The following is a 20,405-nucleotide window of genomic DNA, read 5'->3' on the forward strand; positions in this document are numbered from 1 at the left end:
CCTGGGCTGGTGATCTGTTTCACACTTGATAATATATATGTTTCAATGCTATTCTCTCAGATCATCCCACCCTCGCTTTCTCCTACAGAGTCCAAAAGTCTGTTCTATACATCTGTGTCTCTTTTTCTGTCTTGCATATAGGGTTATCGTTACCATCTTTCTAAATTCCATATATATGCGTTAGTATACTGTATTGGTCTCTATCTTTCTGGCTTACTTCACTCTATATAATGGGCTCCAGTTTCATCCATCTCATTAGAACTGATTCAAATGCATTCTTTTTAATGGCTGAGTAATATTCCATTGTGTATATGTACCACAGTTTTCTTATCCATTCGTCTGCTGATGGGCATCTAGGGTGCTTCCATGTTCTGGCTATTATAAACAGTGCTGAGATGAACACTGGGCTACACGTGTCTCTTTCAGTTCTGGTTTCTAGCAGCCATCCTGACCGGCGTGTAATGGTACCTCATTGTGGTTTTGATTTGCATTTCTCTGATAATGAGTGATGTTGAACATCTTTTCATGTGTTTGTTAGCCATCTGTATGTCTTCTTTGGAGAAATGTCTGCTTAGATCTTTGGCCCATTTTTTGATTGGGTCATTTATTTTTCTGGAATTGAGCTGCAGGAGTTGCTTGTATAGTGAAAGACTTTAAACTTTATACTAAAACCTACTGAAATCTATTACAGGGTTCTAAGATTATGGTTTATAAAATCTGATGAAGTCTAAGATCACTACAGCTATTTACTAAGTCAAAACGTGGGTAGGAGGATGAAGACCGGTTATTGTGAAATAACACAATATTATAAATCAACTATATTTCAATAAAAATAAATTAAAATAAGGAAATTAAAAAATAAAGAGAACAACAAATAAATGGAGGTGGGTAAGAGAAATCAGAAATTTTTTTAACAACTCTGTGAATGGTTTGACATTATAGAATAGGGGCAACCAAATTTGTCCCTAATGGGCCAAACAGAAAATACTTTAGTCTCCTTTCCAACTACATAATTCTGCTCTTGCAGTATGAGAGCAGACAATAAGGACAATACATACACAAATGATTATGGCTATGTCCACACAAAATTCTATTTACAAAAACAGGTGGTAGGCCAGATTTAGTCTGGAGACCCTATTTGTCAACTCCTGGTATAGAAAGTGAAGGAACCCCTTTCTTCAAATTCAGAGCTAGTTTTCCCTGTCCTCTGAATCTCCACACAGGCCTTTTACCACGTTCAAGGTGACAACAGTCTGGGGGGCTGGAAGCTTGACAATAATGTTGAGCAAGAGCTCATAATGAAATGGTACTTAGATCCCAGAGTCCTGTTACAGAGAGAGGATTGACATAGACACAGAAGAGACTTCTACCTAGACATCAGAAATACATGTGAACTGAGACAAACTAAACCTAGCCCTTATCCACCTCAACCCTTCATCAAATCCAAGAAAGTCAGACCCTCATCATGGCTGTCTTACACAGGAAAAGGCTTTCCTTCTCTAAGTCTCAACAGAAATTCAATTATCAAACAGAAAAAAAAGAGAATTTTATTCAAGCCAAACAGAATTACAACCCAAAAAGCAGAATCACAGAAAGCTCTGAAAACTATTCCACTTGTTAGAAGTTGAAAGCATAGTCAAATACATTTTTGAGACAAAGGATCATACATCATAATGGCATACTGATATTTTACATAAAGTTCATCAAGGATACAACAGTTCAGGTAAACACAAACAAAGCAAATAGCAAGTAAACAGCAAGTCACCATGACTCCCTACAGAGCTGGGAAAAAATACTATTCTTTTAAGAAGTTACATTGCCAGTGTTAGAAGAAAGAAAGAAAAAAGATGGCTTATGGTTAAGCAGACACTCTCATTTTTCAGGAGCTCAGGTTGATATATAATGCATATGCACACTGCACATTAGGGAGGAAGAAGTTCCAAATAAACACAAAGAATTTTATGTTTAATCTTTCTTGTCCTGACTTAATATATATATTTTATTTCATCTAGAGAAAAATACTATTAATATTTACTCTAACCTCTACAGAAACACGATGTCTGGTAAACAACATAAAAATGATGAGATGTGTGGAGAAACAAAAGAATTAACAAGGCAGATGCACATATGACTTAAATGTTGGATTTAGCAGAGACATCAACTATTAAACTATTATTTTTACCTATTACATAAAAGTTAAGAAAAAAAGGTTAAAAATATAAAAACAACAGGTGAAAAGGTTAAACATTTCATCAGAGAAACGAACTATCTTAAAAAGAACCAAATGAACATTCTATAATTGAAAAACACCATCTAAATTAAGAATTAACCAACTGGACTTAAAAACTGACTGAACTCAGCAGAAAAATGTCAATAAACCTGGAGACAGGCCAACATAAATTGACCAAAGGGAAAAAAATTACCAAAAGCAAAAAAAATAACACAGTTTGAGATGCGTGTGTTGTGCTGTGCTGAGCTGCTTCAGTTGTGTTCAACTCTTTGCAACTCTGTGACGGTAGCCCACTAGGCTCCTCTGTCCATGGCATTCTCCACTCAAGAATACTGGAGTGGGTTGTCATGCCCTCTCCACGGGATCTTCCCAACCCAGGGATCAAACCTGTGTCTCTTACATCTCCTGCACTGGCAGGTGGGTTCTTTATCATTAGTGCCACCTGAGAAGCCCTGAGATGCATGAGGTAATGTCAAATAATCTAAGTACAAATTAAAGTTCCAAAACATAGATGATAAAAGGATAGAAGAAATCGTTTAAGAAATAATAGCTAAGGTTTTCCACAACTGATGAAAGACATCAACACATAGACTCAACATATAAATCCAAACAACAGGAAGAAAGGTACATCATAGCTAAATGCTAACCCCAAAGATAAAGAAAAAAAATTTTCCCAGTGCACCAGGCCCGAGCACTTGTCTCACGCATCCAGCCTGGACCCAGAGGAATCGGGTGGAGAGGGAGGTGGGAGGGGGGATTGGGATGGGGAATACATGTAAATCCATGGCTGATTCATGTCAATGTATGACAAAAACCACTACAATATTGTAAAGTAATTAGCCCCCAACTAATTAAAATAAATGAAAAAAAAAAAAGAAAAAATTTTTAATCAGACTAAATAAATAAGTCACATTTCATTCCAAGGTAAAAAAACAATGAGAATGATGCCAACTTATTATCAGAAACAAAAGATAACAGAATAACATCTTTAAAAGTGTTGAAAGAAAAGAACTGTCATTGGGAGAAAATAATAGCAAATGAAGCCACAAAGGATTAATCTCAAAAATATACAAGCAACTCCTGCAGCTCAATTCCAGAAAAATAAATGACCCAATCAAAAAATGGGCCAAAGAAATAAACAGACATTTCTCCAAAGAAGACATACAGAGGGCTAACAAACACATGAAAAGATGCTCAACATCACTCATTATTAGAGGAATGCAAATCAAAACCACAATGAGGTACCATTACACGCCAGTCAGGATGGCTGCTATCCAGAAGTCTACAAACAATAAATGCTGGCGAGGGTGTGGAGAAAAGGGAACCCTCTTACACTGTTGGTGGGAATGCAAACTAGTACAGCCACTATGGAGAACAGTGTGGAGATTTCTTAAAAAACTGGAAATAGAACTGCCATATGACCCAGCAATCCCACTTCTGGGCATACACACTGAGGAAACCAGATCTGAAAGAGACACATGCACCCCAATGTTCATCGCAGCACTGTTTATAATAGCCAGGACATGGAAGCAACCTAGATGCCCATCAGCAGACGAATGGATAAGGAAGCTGTGGTACATATACACCATGGAATATTACTCAGCCGTTAAAAAAGAATTCATTTGAATCAGTTCTAATGAGATGGATGAAACTGGAGCACATTATACAGAGTGAAGTAAGCCAGAAAGATAAAGAACATTACAGCATACTAACGCATATATATGGAATTTAGAAAGATGGTAACGATAACCCTATATGCAAAGCAGAAAAAGAGACACAGAAATACAGAACAGACTTTTGAACTCTGTGGGAGAAGGTGAGGGTGGGATGTTTTGAAAGAACAGCATGTATATTATCTATGGTGAAACAGATCACCAGCCCAGGTGGGATGCATGAGACAAGTGCTCGGGCCTGGTGCACTGGGAAGACCCAGAGGAATCGGGTGGAGAGGGAGGTGGGAGGGGGGATCGGGATGGGGAATACGTGTAAATCTATGGCTGATTCATATCAATGTACGACAAAACCCACTGAAATGTTGTGAAGTAATTAGCCTCCAACTAATAAAAATAAAATAAAATAAAATAAAAAAGAAAACGAAAAGAACTGTCAATCTAAGATTTTATTCCCAGGGGAAATAGCCTTCAAAAATGAAGGTAAAATTACAATATTATGAGAAAACAAAAGCTGAGATAATTCACTATACTGACCTATACCTCAAGAAATGCAAAGAAAGTTCTGCAGGGTGAAAAAAGTTATTCCAGATAAAATATCATTTTAAAGAACGAATGAAGAATACTAGAAGAAAGAAATATATGAGCCAACTTTTTAAAAAGACATTTGAAAAAATCTGAAAAACTAATGACTAAGCAAGAGAAATGTATTGTGGCATATAAACTACAGCAGAAGTAAAATGCAGGACAACAAAAAGTGGGATATAAGTAGAATTAAACATCCTAAAGTCCTTACAGTGCTCATAAAGTAGAAGAATAAAAATTCAAGTTGGACCATAAAAAGTTTAATATGTAAGCCTTTGCACATGTGTGCTCAGTTCTCAGTCATGTCCGGCTCTTTGCAACCTACAGTCCATGCAACCCCAAGGACTATGTAGACTACCAGGCTCCTCTGTCCATTGGATTTTTCAGGCAAGAATACTAGGGTGGTTTGCCATTTCCTCCTCTAAGGGATCTTCTGGATCCACGGAATGAACCCTTGTCTCCTGCATTGGTAGGCAGATTCTTTACCACTGTGCCCCTGGGAAGCCCAATTCTTTGCATAGTCTCTTTTTTAAAAAAAATCCAAAAAGGTACAGCTAAAAGCTGAAGAAAACATAATTTAAAATATTTCATAAATTCTAAAAAAGACAAGGAGCAGGGAAAAAAAGGAATGAGGAACACATGGAATGCAAAAAACTAAAAACAAAAAAACAAAGAGAAAGATGAGACTTCCACCAAATCACATCAGTAGTTATACAGTCAGTGAAATGGGCTAAATAGACCATTTAAAAATAGATAATCAGATTGGATGTAACAACAAGAAAACTACCTATTTATAAGAGATACACCTTAAATACAAAATCTAGACAGATTTGAGGCAAAAGTATCAGAAAGTCAACATTAACATACGGTAGCTAAAAAATGAGTAAAGTTCACTCTATCGAGAGTAAATACATTCTGTTTTCTAACATCCATGACGTAGTTATAAGATCTGATCAAAATACAGTCAGAATAAAATACAAAACAAAGAAAATCAACCTCAATTGGCAAAAATATTTTTCACAGGATTGGATCATAAATATTTCAGGAGTATGGACTGTACAGTCTCTATCACAAAGAGGTGTGGCTATGTTCCAATAAAATCACACTATGTAAAAAGTTAATAAGGAGAATATTACATATCAAATATTATTTCGACCCCTGGGTCAGGAAGATCCTCTGGAGAAGGAAATGGCAAGCCACTCCAGGATTCTTGATTGGGAAATGCCATGAACAGATGAAACGGACACTTTCTAGGAAAATAATAAATTATCCAAGCTCATCTCGAGGAAACCTAATTAGACTGATGACAGTAAAATTTAAAATATTGTCAAAAAACTACCTAAACTGCCCCCCCACAAGAAACTCAGGCTAGCCATTTTTATGTCTGAGTTCCAATAAACTTTCAAGAAATAAATAATTCATATGATACATGAAGCACAGTAAAAGATGAAATCATCACAATTCATCTTGTGAAGTTTAGCATAGCTCAAACAACTCTGAATAAATAGGACAAAAATAAAATTGAAAATAGAGGTGAAAATATGAGTTCAAGAGTATGTGTCTATCTGATGAGAAGTGATATTAGTTTAATTGCTAAACTGCTACAAATACCTGAAATATAAATAAAACCAGTCAAATCAGATATGTTTCAAAATGCAATTTCAAGGTTCTCACCACTTTTCTTCACTCTCAGTCATATTCATTTTCGCAGCCTACCACCAAATAAGAATCCTTCTTCTCTTTAATACAGGCACACTGTCACTTTCTCTAATGACTTTTCACCTCAAATTCTATGACAGTCTATCTTAATTGGCAAGGACAAATGAATTTCATAAAGAGTAGACATCTCAACTGACAAAATAAATTGGGCAAATAGATGGGCAAGGACCAGAAAGCGAAACAGTAGTCAATAAAAATATGACAGGTCTGGGTTTTATTACAAAAGATGTTGCAGTTCTATAATTAAATAAGAAAAATCCTTTCCTCATATTAAATAGGAGGGTTTTCTAACCAAATTTGTTAGACCAAGGTACAGAAAAGGTAAAAGCCCTTGAAAAGCTTATGCTGTAATTTCATGGTTTATTAGTGAAATAAAACTTACTGTCCCTGGAAGGAAAAAGATACTTTTATAGCACAAATATATTTATATGCATACTAATGTACATATTTCTTTATAGTTTGTTATGAGCATTCACTATTCGGAGAGCAATGAAGGTTTTAATTAATTTCAATGCCCAATTAGGGACAGTGAGGGGGCGGGGGCGGAGTGCCTATAACAAATTCTTCTAACAAACTGCCCTATTTTCACAGATGGACAGAGTTTTTGCTCATAAAGTGATTAAAGAGAAATTAACTCAAACTCAAATATCAAGAGATATTTGATATTTCAGAGAGCATACTCAGTTCAGTTCAGTCGCTCATCATGTCTGACTCTTTGCAACCCCATGAACTGCAGCACACCAGGCCTCCCTGTCCATCAACAACTCCCAGAATTTACTCAAACTCATGTCCATTGAGGCGGTGATGCCATCCAACCATCTCATCCTCTGTCATCCTCTTCTCCTCCTGCCCTCAGTCTTTCCCAGTATCAGGGTCTTTTCAAATGAGTCAGCTCTTCACATCAGGTGGCCAAGGTATTGGAGTTTCAGCTTCAACATCAGTCCTTCCAATGAACACCCAGGACTGATCTCCTTTAGGACAGACTGGTTAGATCTCCTTGCAGTCCAAGGGGCTCTCAAGAGTCTTCTCCAACACCACAGTTTAAAAGCATCAATTCTTTGGCGCTCAGCTTTCTTTATAGTCCAACTCTCACATCCATACATGACTACTGGAAAAACCATAGCCTTGACTACCCAGCACTTAGTGATTAACAAATAAGTATCTGTTGACAGAAACCAAATCATGATCTATGAAAGTAAAACAATAAACTGGACTTTATCATGTTAAAAACTTTATGAAAAGACTCTGCTAAGGTTATAGAGAGACAAGCAATAGTCTGACAGAAAATATTTGCAAACAACATTATCTGACAAAGGCTAGAATATATTACATAAAGAACTCTCAAAAGCTAACATATGAACAACAGCAACCCAACCAGAAGACAACCAAAAGACATGGAGAGATATTTCACCAAAGAAGACATATAGAAAGCAAATAAGCACAGGAAAAGATGCTCAGTATCATTGAGTCACTAGGGAAACACAAACTAAAACCACAATGAGATACCAATATACGCAGTGACAACACCAAATGCTAGCAAGGGTGAGAAGAAATTAGATTATTTGCACATTGCTGGTGGGAATGTAAAATAGCATAGACACTCTGAAAAAGAGACGGAACTTTCTTTAAAAACAAAACATGAAACTAAAACATGTCCTAGGAACTGTACTCGTGGACATTTACCCCAAAGAAACAAAAGCACTTGTTCACACAAAATCCTGTACATTTCTCCAAATTACCAGCAATTCCACTCCAATACCTCCATTCTATCTCTAGCTTAAGTCTAAATCAAAGACAGATTTTGGCTATTTAACATTTAGAAGGTATCTTTTGGTCATAATGGCATTTATGTCCTACAATGTGTCAGACAGTCCCACAAAATGAAGTGGCAATAATGCTCTGGCCTTACTAATACCATGGCTTTCTTCCTCTCTGTCCTAGACAAATATAGCCTATTTGCCTATGTAACCATGTATTTTTATCAGTTTTAATATCTTGTAAGTCATACCAGAATCAATGATTCCTTTTCATATTTCATTATTTTCATTTATTCTTCCACAGAATTTTAAAGTTACTTTACTTCTGTTTCGCTGGCAATGCTAAAGCCTTTGACTGTATGGATCACAACAAACCTTGGAAGATTCTTCAAGAGACAGGAATTCTTCAAGAGACCACCTTACCTGCCTCCTGAGAAGTCCATATGCAGGTCAAGAAGCAACAGTTAGAACCGGACATGCAACAACACAGTGTTTCTAAATTGGGAAAGGAGAACATCAAGGCTGTATACTGTCACCTGGCTTATTTAATGTCTATACAGAGTAAATCATGTGAAATGCTGGGTTGGATGAAGCACAAGCTGAAATCAAGACTGCTGGGAGAAATATCAATAACCTCGGATATGCAGATGACACCTCCCTTATGGCAGAAAGCAAAGAGGAACTAAAGAGCCTCTTGATGAAAGCAAAAGAGGAGAGTGGAAGAGTTGGCTTAAAACTCAACATTCAGAAAACTAAGATCATGGCATCTGGTCCCATCACTTCATGGGAAATAGATGGGGAAACAATGGAAACAGTGGCAGACTATTTTCTTGGGCTCCAAAATCACTGCAGATGGTGACTGCAGCCATGAAATTAAAAGATTCTTGCTCCTTGGAAGAAAAGCTAGGACTAACCTAGACAGCATAATAAAAAGCAGAGACACTACTTTACCAACAAAGGTCCATATAGCCAAAGCTATGGCTTTTCTAATAGTCATGTATGGATGTGAGAGTTGGACTATAAAGAAAGCTGAGCACAGAAGAATTGATGTTTTTGAACTGTGGTGTTGGAGAAGACTCTTGAGAGTCCCTTGGACTGCAAGGGGATCCAACCAGTCCATCCTAAAGGAAATCAGCCTGAATATTCATTGGAAGGGCTGATGCTGAAGCTGAAACTCCAATACTTACACCACCTGATGTCAAGAATTGACTCATCTGAAAAGATCCTGATGCTGGGAAAGATTGAAGGTGGGAGAGAAGGGGATGACAGAGAATGAGATGGTGGGATGGCATCACCGAGTCAATGGACATGAGTTTGAGTAGGTTCCAGGAATTGGTGATGGACAGGGAGGCCTGGCACGCTGCAGTCCATGGGGTCACAAAGAGTCGGACATGACTGAGTGACTGAACTAAACTGAACTGACAGTTTTTCCAGTAGTCATGTATGGATATGAGAGTTGGACCATAAAGAAAGCTGAGCACCAAAGAACCGATGCTTCTGAACTGTGGTGCTGGAGAAGACTCTTGAGAGTTCCTTGGACAGCAAGGAGATCAAACCAGTCGACCCTAAAGGAAATCAGCCCTGAATATTCGTTGGAAGAACTGAGGCTGAAGCTGAAACTCCAATGCTTTGTCCACCTGATGTGAAGAAATGACTCAGTGGAAAAGACCCTGAAGCTGGGTAAGATTGAAGGCAGGAGGAGAAGGGGACAAAAGAGGATGAGATGGCAGGATGGCATCACCGACTCCATGGATTTGAGTTTGAGCAAGCTCCAAGAGTTGGTGATGGACAGGGAAGCCTCATGTGCTGTAGTCCATTGGTCACAAAGGGTCAAACATGACTGAGCGACTGAACTGAACTGAATCCAACTGAAAATGAACCTGTTTCCTGAATGGAACTGAAATAAATTTATATGTAAATCCAGAAGCATGATATGTCTTTCCATTTGTCCAAGTCTTACAGGGAAGCCTGGCGTGCTACAGTCCATGGGGTCACAAAGAGTTGGACAACTGAGCAAATGAACTGAACCAAAGTCTTAACACACTTCAGTAAGGTTTCCTGTTAAATCTATTCCTGAGAATTTGATGGCTGCTATCACTGTGAATGTAATTTTTTTTTCTCATTTACATTCCTAATCAGTAAATACTGGCAGAGCTAAAAGTGTCAATCACCTTGCCAAATTACATTATTGTTTCTAATAGATATTTACTGAATTCTGGGGTTTTGACCTTGCTTAAAAATAAAAATGGCACTGTCTTGTCTTTTCCAATATTTATTCTAGTCACCTTATTTTCTTGTCTTTATTGGATATTAGGAACTTCTAAACAATTTTGAAAAAGGTTGATAATAGGAGAAATCTCTATCATGTTTCTGTTTTAATGGAAATGGCTGATTCATTTCTTTGTTCAGAATGATATTTGCTGTTGGATTTGGTGAATACCGTTTATTACATTTAAAGTATCCTTCTATATTAATGATGTTTTTAATGGCTGCTCAAATTTATAAAATGCTTTAGCAGAATATAATGATATAATAATGTGGTTTTATTTTTTTTCTAAGTAAAAATTTGCATTGATTTTCTGATACAGAAACATCTTTGCCTTCCTGGAACAAATTCTACTTGTAGTATATTATCAGGAATTATTTACATTTAACTATAGTTTTATTTACTTTGCTTATTTTTCTTTCTACATTTCTGCTTTTTCATGTTCATTTTTTATTTTGGAAGGAGATAGCCTCAAGATATTTTTTTCTTCCAGTGGCTGTGTTATACTAGGGGTACTATACTTTCTGAGTTTCTGAATAATCTGAACTTGACAGTATTTTTTTTCCTCATACCTGAATGATGATTTACCAAAACAATGATACCAAATAGTGGCATTAGTTATATCAAAGAACTGTACTGGAACTTTTACTAATTACTTGCATGACTGTAAACAATAAAAACTACAGTTAAAAAATATATAAATATTTAAATTTTATAAAACACAAAAACACATATTTTTCCTTTATCACTCATAATTCAAAAGAACCGCACAGTTGTGTTTTCACAAGAGTTCCAAGTCCTACATACATCAGAAACAATTTTCACATTATAAATCTGAAGTAAGCTATAAAATTCAAAGTTGATATTCACATGTCCTTTGAGGACATGAGATGCCTAAGAAAATTCATTTGTTATTACTTGACATAAAATCTATTTGTTAAATCTTCATCTAGTGGCCCACATAAAAGTTCAGATCAACTATTCAAAGAGCGAATTAGAATAGCCAATTTCCTTTATTATGAACGCTTTTCAAACTAAAAATTAAAATGGTTCTCTAAAATAAAACAAATGATTAAGTCATGACAAAACTTACCTTACTAATTTTAAAAATAAGCCATGAGCCAAAAATAATAATATAAAGAATAAAGCACCCACCCAATTATTCACTAATGATTAAAGAAAAAAAAATGTGATGATGAAAACAATAATGATATCATTCCATAAACACATCTTTTCCTTTTAATATCAAATTTATTCTTGCTTTGGAATTTCTGTCTCGGAGAACACTTGAAGAAAAACAGACTGCTTCTCTTCAAATTCCTGCTATACAGAACACAAATCACTATTTTTATAGCTACTCTAAATTATAAACATTTTACATGAAAAACCATGGAAAAGAAAAAGTACTAGAATAAGACCCCCCAAAATCATTATAGACATAATGAAATACCTAGTAAATCAAAATAATAAGCTTTAATACTACAGTACAACCTTGACATACATGGGTTTAATAATATGATCACTACTAAAGCAGCAGTTGTTCAAATGTCTAGAATACAATGATTGGTAATCTTGCTAAAGCACAAATTTGGTGCCTACCTCTAATAAGCATAGTATTTAGAAATAAATCACTCACCTAGTACTCAAGGCAAAAAGTCTACACAGCATCTGCATCTTACTATGGAACACCGGACCACCTGACCTGCCTCCTGAGAAACCTGCATGCAGGTCAGGAAGCAACAGTTAGAACTGGACATGGACCAACAGACTGGCTCCAAATAGGGAAAGGAGTACGTCAAGGCTGTATATTGTCACCCTGCTTATTTAACTTACATGCGGAGTACATCATGAGAAACGCTGGACTGGATGAAGCACAAGCTGGAATCAAGATTGCCAGAAGAAATATCAATAACCTCAGATATGCAGATGACACCACCCTTATGGCAGAAAGTGAAGAGGAACTAAAGAGCCTCTTGATGAAAGTGAAAGAGGAGAGTGAAAAAGTTGGCTTAAAGCTTAACATTCAGAAAACTAAGATCATGGCATCTGGTCCCATCACTTCATGGGAAATAGATGGGGAGACAGTGGAAACTGTGTCAGACTTTATTTTTTTGGGCTCCAAAATCACTGCAGATGGTGACTGCAGCCATGAAATTAAAAGACACTTACTCCTTGGAAGGAAAGTTATGAGCAACCTAGATAGCATAGTAAAAAGCAGAGACATTACTTTGCCAACAAAGGTCCGTCTGGTCAAGGCTATGGTTTTTCCAGTGGTCATGTATGGATGTGAGAGTTGGACTGTGAGGAAAGCTGAGTGCCGAAAAATTGATGCTTTAGAACTGTGGTGTTGGAGAAGACTCTTCAGAGTCCCTTGGACTGCAAGGAGATCCAACCAGTCCATCCTAAAGGAGATCAGTCCTGGGTGTTCATTGGAAGGACTGATGCTGAAGCTGAAACTCCAATACTTTGGCCATCTCATGCGAAGAGTTGACTCATTGGAAAAGACCCTGATGCTGAGAGGGCTTGGGGGCAGGAGGAGAAGGGGACGACAGAGGATGAGATGGCTGGATGGCATCACCGACTCGATGGGCATGAGTCTGAGTAAACTCCGGGAGTTGGTGATGGACAGGGAGGCCTGGCGCGCTGCGATTCATGGGGTCGCAAAGAGTCGGACATGACTGAGAGACTGAACTGAACTCTTTTTCTACTAGCTATTTTATATGGATTAACTGTTATGAAGGGACAGAAAATCCTACTGCTGGTATCAAAAGTGAAAAACTAAGAAAACCACAGTTCTTGGCCAGAAAACAAATTTTGCATAAACTATTTCTTTAAATGTCAAATTTGAGGGCAGTTCAGATCTCTGACATGTATGAGTGAGTGTGTGTGTGTGTGTGTGTGTGTGTGTGCACACCCGTGTGCACTTCTTTCAAAATGTGGTCAGTGGAGTTGGGGGAACTTAACCAGTATGGTGATGTCAACTATTATTTGTCTTTTGTCATATCCAATCAGTGTTTGGAGAGATGCAATAAGTAAATGCTATATAGTTCTCTGGATTCAATTCTGGAACACAATGAGGACTTTAATGAAAAAGCTAATGAAATCCAAATAGAAATCTGGAGTTTAGTTAATAGCAGTGTACCAATGTTGGTTTCTTAGTTTTGACAAATGCACCATGGTAACACACAGATGCAACAATAAGGAAAACTAGGTAAAGAGTATACAGGAATTCTCTGTACTATCTTGGCAACTCTTGTAAAAAGCTAAAATTAACCCAAAATGAAAAGCTCACACACACACAAAAAAATTGGCATAGGAGGAAATATAATTATTTAAGTGAAATCCAAGAGAAACAGATACATTTAGACTGTCTATCGTAGGTACAGACTTTAAGACAGATATAGACATAAATAGCAACTGACTATTGTTCACAGGTTAAGAGACAAGATTGAAATACTACTGACAAGGAACACAAAGAATTTTTTTAAAAAACCTAATGGTGTCTACCTATAAATTGTTTTCAAGTTAAAAGGGAAAACTCATATCTGTACAGCAGAGAAAGCGGACAGTACCCTGATTTGGTCATCAGAATCACAAATGAGTAACAGATGGACATTGTGCACCTCCACCTATAATACCCTACGAAGAAAACAACATACATTTATGTAACATTCAGACCATAGATATATAACCTGAATCTAATCATTGCAAAAAAAAAATGTACAATTAGGAGTAGTTCAGTTATTCTTCAAACATGTCAAGAAAGGCTGTGAAACCATAACTAATTAAATGAGAGTAAAAAGACACAACAAGTAATGTAATACCTTATTGGACTGAATCTTGGAAACAAAGGGATGAAATTCTATTTAAAAATCACTAGGTAAACTGACAAAATTTAGAGAATAAATGGTAGATAGGATGAAAGTATTATATCAACAATTGCTTGACGTGAACAAATGTACTGTGGTTATAAAAAGTAATCTCCTTAAGAAATACGTACTGAAATTTTTAACAGTAAAGGGGCATGATGCATTTGACCCATCTTCAAATGATTTTAAAAAAGAGTGAGACAGAAAGGGTGAAGTGGAGGAGAGGAGACGCTCTGTGTATGTACATACAGAAAGAGAATGCTGACACAAATACAGTGAAAAGTTCATGAATCTGTGGGAGGGTATATGGAGTTTTTTGTATTATTGTTGCAACTTTTCTGCAAACCCAAAATTATTTCCAAATTAAAAAAAAAATTAATGAAGCAAATGGAATTTCTAGAACTGAAATGTACAAAAACTAAAATTAAGAACTGAATGCAGTTAAAAGCAGATTATAGACCAATGTTAGTGAACAAACTTTCTTTGGCATTTCCCTTCTTTGAGATCGTAATACCAAAGTATGTTCAAACTCCCATACAACTGTGCTCATTTCACATGCTGGCAAGGTTATGCTCAAAATTCTTCAAGCAAGGCTTCACCAGTACGTGAACTGAGAACTTCCAGATGTACAAACTGGGTTTCAAAGAGGCAGAAGAATCAGAGATCAAATTATCAACATTCTCTGAATCAAGGAGACAGCAAGGGAGTTCCAGAAATAATCTACTTCTGCTACACTGACTACACTAAAGCCTTTGACTGTATGCATCACAACAAGCTGTGGAAAATTCTTAAAGAGACAAGAGTACCGGAGCACCTTACTTACCTCCTGAGAAATCTGTATGTGGGTCAAAAGCCATAGTTACAACTGGACTTGGTGGGGGTGGTGGGGGGTGGGGGGCAGAACTGGACACGAAATAAATGGACTGGTTCAAAACTGGGAAAGGAGGATGTCAAGGTTGTATATTGTCACCCTGCTTATTTAACTTATATGCAGAGTACCTTATGCAAAATGCTGGGTTGGACGAATCACGAGCTGGAATCAAGACTGCTGGGAAAAATATCCACCTCAGATATCCAGATGATACCATTCTAATGGCAGAAAATGAAGAGGAACTATAGATCCTGTTGATGGGGGTGAAAGAGGACACTGAAAAAGCTGACTTAAAACTAACATGCAAAAAACTAAGATCATGGCATCTGGTCCCATTACTTCACAACAAATAGAAAGGGAAAAAGTAGAAGCAGTGACAGATTTTATTTTCTTTGGCTCCAAAATCACCGCAGATGGTGACCGCAGCTATGAAATTAAAAAACACTTGCTCCTTAGAAGGAAAGTAATGACAAACCTAGACACTGTATTAAAAAGCAGAGACATCACTCTGCTGACAAAGGTGCATATGGCTTTTCCAGTAGTCATGTATGGATGTGAGAGTTGGACCATAAGGAAGGCTAAGCACCAGAATTGATGTTTTTGAATGGTGGTGCTGGAGGAGACTCTTGAGAGTTCCTTGAACAGCAAGAAGATCAAACTACTCAATCCTGAAGGAAATCAGTTCCCCACTGATTAAGTGAAGAAGAACTAAAGAGCTTCTTGATGAAAGTGAAAGAGGAGAGTGAAAAAGTTGGCTTATAGCTCAACATTCAGAAAACTAAGATAATGGCATCCAGTCCCATCATTTCATGGCAAATAGATGGAGAAACAGTGGAAACACTAGCAGACTTTATTTTCTTGGGCTCCAAAACCACTGCAGATGGTGACTGCAGCAATGAAATAAAAAGCTGCCTGCTCCTTGGGAGAAAAGTTATGACCAACCTAGACAGCATGTTAAAAAGCAGACACATCACTTTGCCAACAAAGGTCCGTCTAGTCAAAGCTACGGTTTTTCCAGTAGTCATGTATGGATGTGAGAGTTGGACTATAAAGAAAGCTGAGCACAGAAGAATTGATGCTTTTGAACTGTGGTGTTGGAGAAGACTGTTGAGAGTCCCTTGTACTGCAAGGAGATCCAACCAGTCCATCCTAAAGGAGATCAGTCCTGAATATTCACTGGAAAGACTGATGTTGAAGCTGAAACTCCAATACTTTGGCCATCTGATGCGAAGAACTAACTCTTTTGAAAAGACCCTGATGCTGGGAAAGACTGAAGGCAGGAGGAGAAGGGGACAACAGAGGATGAGATGGTTGGATGGCATCACCGCCTCAATGGACATGAGTTTGAGTAAACTCTGGGAGTTGGTGATGGACAGGGAGGCCTGGCGGGTTGCAGTCCATGGGGTCGCAAAGAGTCGGACATGACTGAGCAACTGAACTGAACTAACTGAAAGGAAATCAACCCTGAATATTCATTGGAAGGGCTGATGTTGAAGTTGAAGCTCCAATACTTTGACCACCTGATGAGAAAAGCCAACTCACTGGAAAAGACTCTGATGTTGGGAAAGACTGAAGGCAAAGGGAGATGGGGGTGACGGAGGAAGAGATAGTTAGATGACATCACCCAACTCAATGGACGTGAATTTGAGCAAACTCTGGGAACTAGTGGAAGACAGAAGATGTTACAGTCCATGAGGTTGCAAAGAGTCAGACATGACTTAGCGACCGAACAAGAACAAAAAAACCCAGATTTTTTTATACTATCCAACATAAAGGACAGAGACAAAAGGATAGAAAGAAAGTGTAAGAGACATAAATGACACACATGTAGTTTATCAAAAGCATAACTGGAGTCCCAGAAGGAAAGAACAAAGAGAAAATGGGGAAAAATAAAATTTAAAAAGATAATTAGTAATAATTTTCCCAAACTGATGAAAGTCATCAAGCCACATATCTGAAAACCCTACAAACATAAATAAATAGAAGCTAAACAAAGATAGATTAAAAAGAAAAGCACTCCTATGCACATCAATGTAACATCTAGAAAACTAAAAACAAAGAGATAAAAGACAGATTGCAGACAGCATTTAGACTGACAGCTAACTTTTCACCAGAAGTAATTCAAGAAGCCAGAAGACAATGAACAATATTTCAAAGTGCTGAAAGAAAACAAGTGCCAATATATAATTCCACTCCCAGCAAAAACATCCTGCAAGAATAAAGGCAAAATAAAGGTGTTTTCAGAAAACTGAAGCAAATTTGCCACATCAAGATTCCAACTAAAGGAAATTATACAGGGTGTTCTAGAAACAAAAAGAAATTTGGTGATTCCATTTAGAAAGTGAAGGAAGGAGGGAATAAAAATCAATAAAAAGGTCAAATCTGTGAATAAATCTATGTAACAGTGAGTATATAAAACAACAATAATAATGTCTTGTGGAGTTTAAATACAAACTATTTAAACTAATGTAAAGATTCTAAGACTCTTGCATAGTCCAAGGAGAGGATAAAAGTACCAATTGACACCAAACTTTGATTGATGTTTTAATCTGAAAGTTAAGTGGTTACTGAACAAATTATAATAAGAGTTCAAAATCCCCAAATCAATAGGGAGAGATATGGAATATAAAAAATGTTCTGATCAATCCAAAATAAAGCAATAAGAGAGAGGGGGAAAGGACAGAACAGGCAGGACAAGCATGAAACAAACAGCAGTGCCATACTAAACCCCAGATGTATCACTGGTTGGTGGTGGTTTAACCGCGGTCATGTCTGACTCTTGCAACCCCATGGGCTGTAGCGTGCCAGGCTCCTTTGTCCATGGGATTCTTAAGGCAAGAATACTGGAGTGAGTTGCCTTTTCCTTCTCCAGGGGATCTTCCAGACCCAGGAATTAAACCTGGGTCTCCTGCATTGCAGACACATTCTTTACTGAACGCGCTACGAGGAAAGCCTGTATCACTGGCTGAATTAATGTAAATGAATTCCAACATCTCCTTTGAGAGGAAAAACTTGTCTGAATGAATTCAAAAAGAAAATTCAACTATGTGCGTCTAAGAGTTTAACCATATAGGTATGTTGAAAATAAAAGAACGGAACAAATTATACCTTAGTATTTATACTATCAGAACAATGCCAGACAGCTATGTTAACACTAGACAAAGTCAACTTTCAAGCAAAAGGCATTATTAAAAATAACGAGGAACATTTCCTCATGGGGTGTGTGCGCATGCGTGTGTGTCTGTTGGTGGCTCAGTCATGTCCGACTTTGCGATCCCATGGACTGTAGCCCGCCAGGCTCCTCTATTCATGGGATTCTCCAGGCAAGAATACTGGAGTAGGTTGCCATTTCCTACTCCAGGAATCTTCCCTAGTAAGACAGCTTCCAGATACAGACAATTCCACAATCATAGTATAGGATTTAATCACACCTTTCTCAGTAAATAATTTTAAAATAAGTTAGGACATAAAACATTTGAGGATCACCATTTACAAAAATGACCTACATTGTACCCAATAACTGCAGAATCCACGTTACTTGGTACATCAAGAACATTAGACAAAACTGACTGTATGCAAAGCTGTAAGGAAAATCTCAATAAATATAAAAACAATAAAGTAATACAGGATAGGTTCTCTGATAAGAGTACAATTAGCTAAGTTAATAATAAGATGACCAGGAAATCATCAACTGTTTGGACATTAACAATTATACTTTAAATACCCATGGGTCAAGAAGAAATCACAAGGAGTGCTAAAAAATATTTTGAAGAGAATGCTATTTGAAGAGACCACCAATGCTACTCTAAGTCACTTCAGCTGTGCCCAACTCTTTGGATCCTATGGATAGTAGCCTGCCAGGCTCCTCTGTCCATGGGATTTCCCGGGCAAGAATACTGGAGTGGGCTGCCATTTCCTTCTCCAGGGGATCTGACCCAGGGATCAAACCTGAGTCTTCTGTCTCAACTGCATTGCAGGCAGATTCTTTACCACTGGGCCACCAGGGAAGCCCATATCACCCATGAAAACTTGTCAAATGCATAAAAATAGGGAATGGAAAAGCTTAAAAGAATATAATAGAAAGAAGGATTTACTGTATAGCACAGAGAATTATACTCATCATCTTATAATAACCTACAAATGAAATATAATCTGCAAAAATACTGACTTGCTGTTGTATACTTGAAACTAACACAATACTGTAAATCGCTACACGTCAATGAAAGAAAATATGATAAAAATCAATAATCCATTTGTAGAAAACAAATATATAGTGTATTAATCTTCAAGATTTCTCCCAAAAAACTATCTATACAGTTTTGGTTTGTTTTTACCTTAAAAGTCTAAGAATTACACACTTATTTCTTTAAAAAAACATCTTTTAATGATTGTAAAAATGTTCAATTTACATAGCACTTTTGGTATAACCCTTTGAGGACTATCTCTATTATTTTTAGTCTCATTCCCCAAAGAGCATCTGGGACTGAAATAATTTTACCGGTTAATTCTTAAAGTAAATTTAGGTCTGGAAGGTCGTTAATATGTACTACATAGAAACACTGTGCATAAGTGTGCAGTCTCTCAGTCGCGTCCGACTCTTTGTGACCCCATGGACTGTAGCCCACCAGGCTCCTCTGTCCATGGAATTCTCCAGGCAAGAATACTGGAGTGGGTTGCCATTTCCTTCTCCAGGGGATCTTCCCGACCCAGGGATCGAACCTGGGTCTCCCGCATCACAGGCAGATGCTTTACCCTCTGAGCCACCAGGGAAGCCCACTCTCATATATCTGAAATAAGCATTTTTCCTTCAAAACTCTTCATTTACCTGACTATTCCTGATGAGTGTTCAAGTGTTCTTCTTAATAAAAAATATGAAAACCTATAGGAATGTAAACTTTTTTTCTAAATTAAATAAGCCATTTAATAAAATATATGAACTGTGGTAGTATTAATTCAGATCCCTAAGAGAACTTTCTTTTCTAAATCATCACACAAAATAAATGAAGCAGAGTTACTCACCACTTGATCTGTTCTTACGACTTGATTTTCCTCCAGTAAGAAGCATCTTGAGGCTATTCCGAAACATGGTTGTACTATTCTAGGACTCACAAAACTACAAAAGAAAATGTGGGAAAATATGTTAGAAAACTTGGTTTGCTATCCAAATACTATTACGAATTCACTTTAAATGTGCTATTAGGAATTAATCATTCTGCTTATATATATATAGTACAGAAATTTTAACTATGTGACAGAAACATTTATTTAATTTAATTAGACATTTAAGTATTCCCTTTAAAGTATAATACTTGAGTACCCTAAGAGACAAAGGCAGATATCACTGAGGGTACACAGAAACAGAAAACAATTAGGTAGCTATAAATACAGTTTACCACAAGACTCTCCATTTCTTGGACAATTTTCCCAAAACACACACC

General features: G+C 37.1%; 1 protein-coding gene across 5 annotated transcripts in view; it reads right to left on the reverse strand.

Annotated features, from left to right (window-relative positions):
• The window catches only part of TANC2 (tetratricopeptide repeat, ankyrin repeat and coiled-coil containing 2), a 371,222-nt gene that overhangs the window by 311,783 nt on the left and 39,034 nt on the right, over positions 1-20,405 (reverse strand). For all 5 annotated transcript variants that reach the window (XM_043465338.1, XM_043465364.1, XM_043465355.1 and 2 more), the window contains exon 2: positions 19,987-20,080. In XM_043465338.1, coding sequence (XP_043321273.1) covers positions 19,987-20,053 — 67 coding nt within the window. In that variant the 5' untranslated portion in view covers positions 20,054-20,080. The remainder of the gene's footprint in view (positions 1-19,986; positions 20,081-20,405) is intronic.

This window comes from Cervus canadensis, chromosome 1 (genome assembly GCF_019320065.1).
Source record: "Cervus canadensis isolate Bull #8, Minnesota chromosome 1, ASM1932006v1, whole genome shotgun sequence".
NCBI classification, from domain to species: Eukaryota; Metazoa; Chordata; class Mammalia; order Artiodactyla; family Cervidae; genus Cervus; species Cervus canadensis.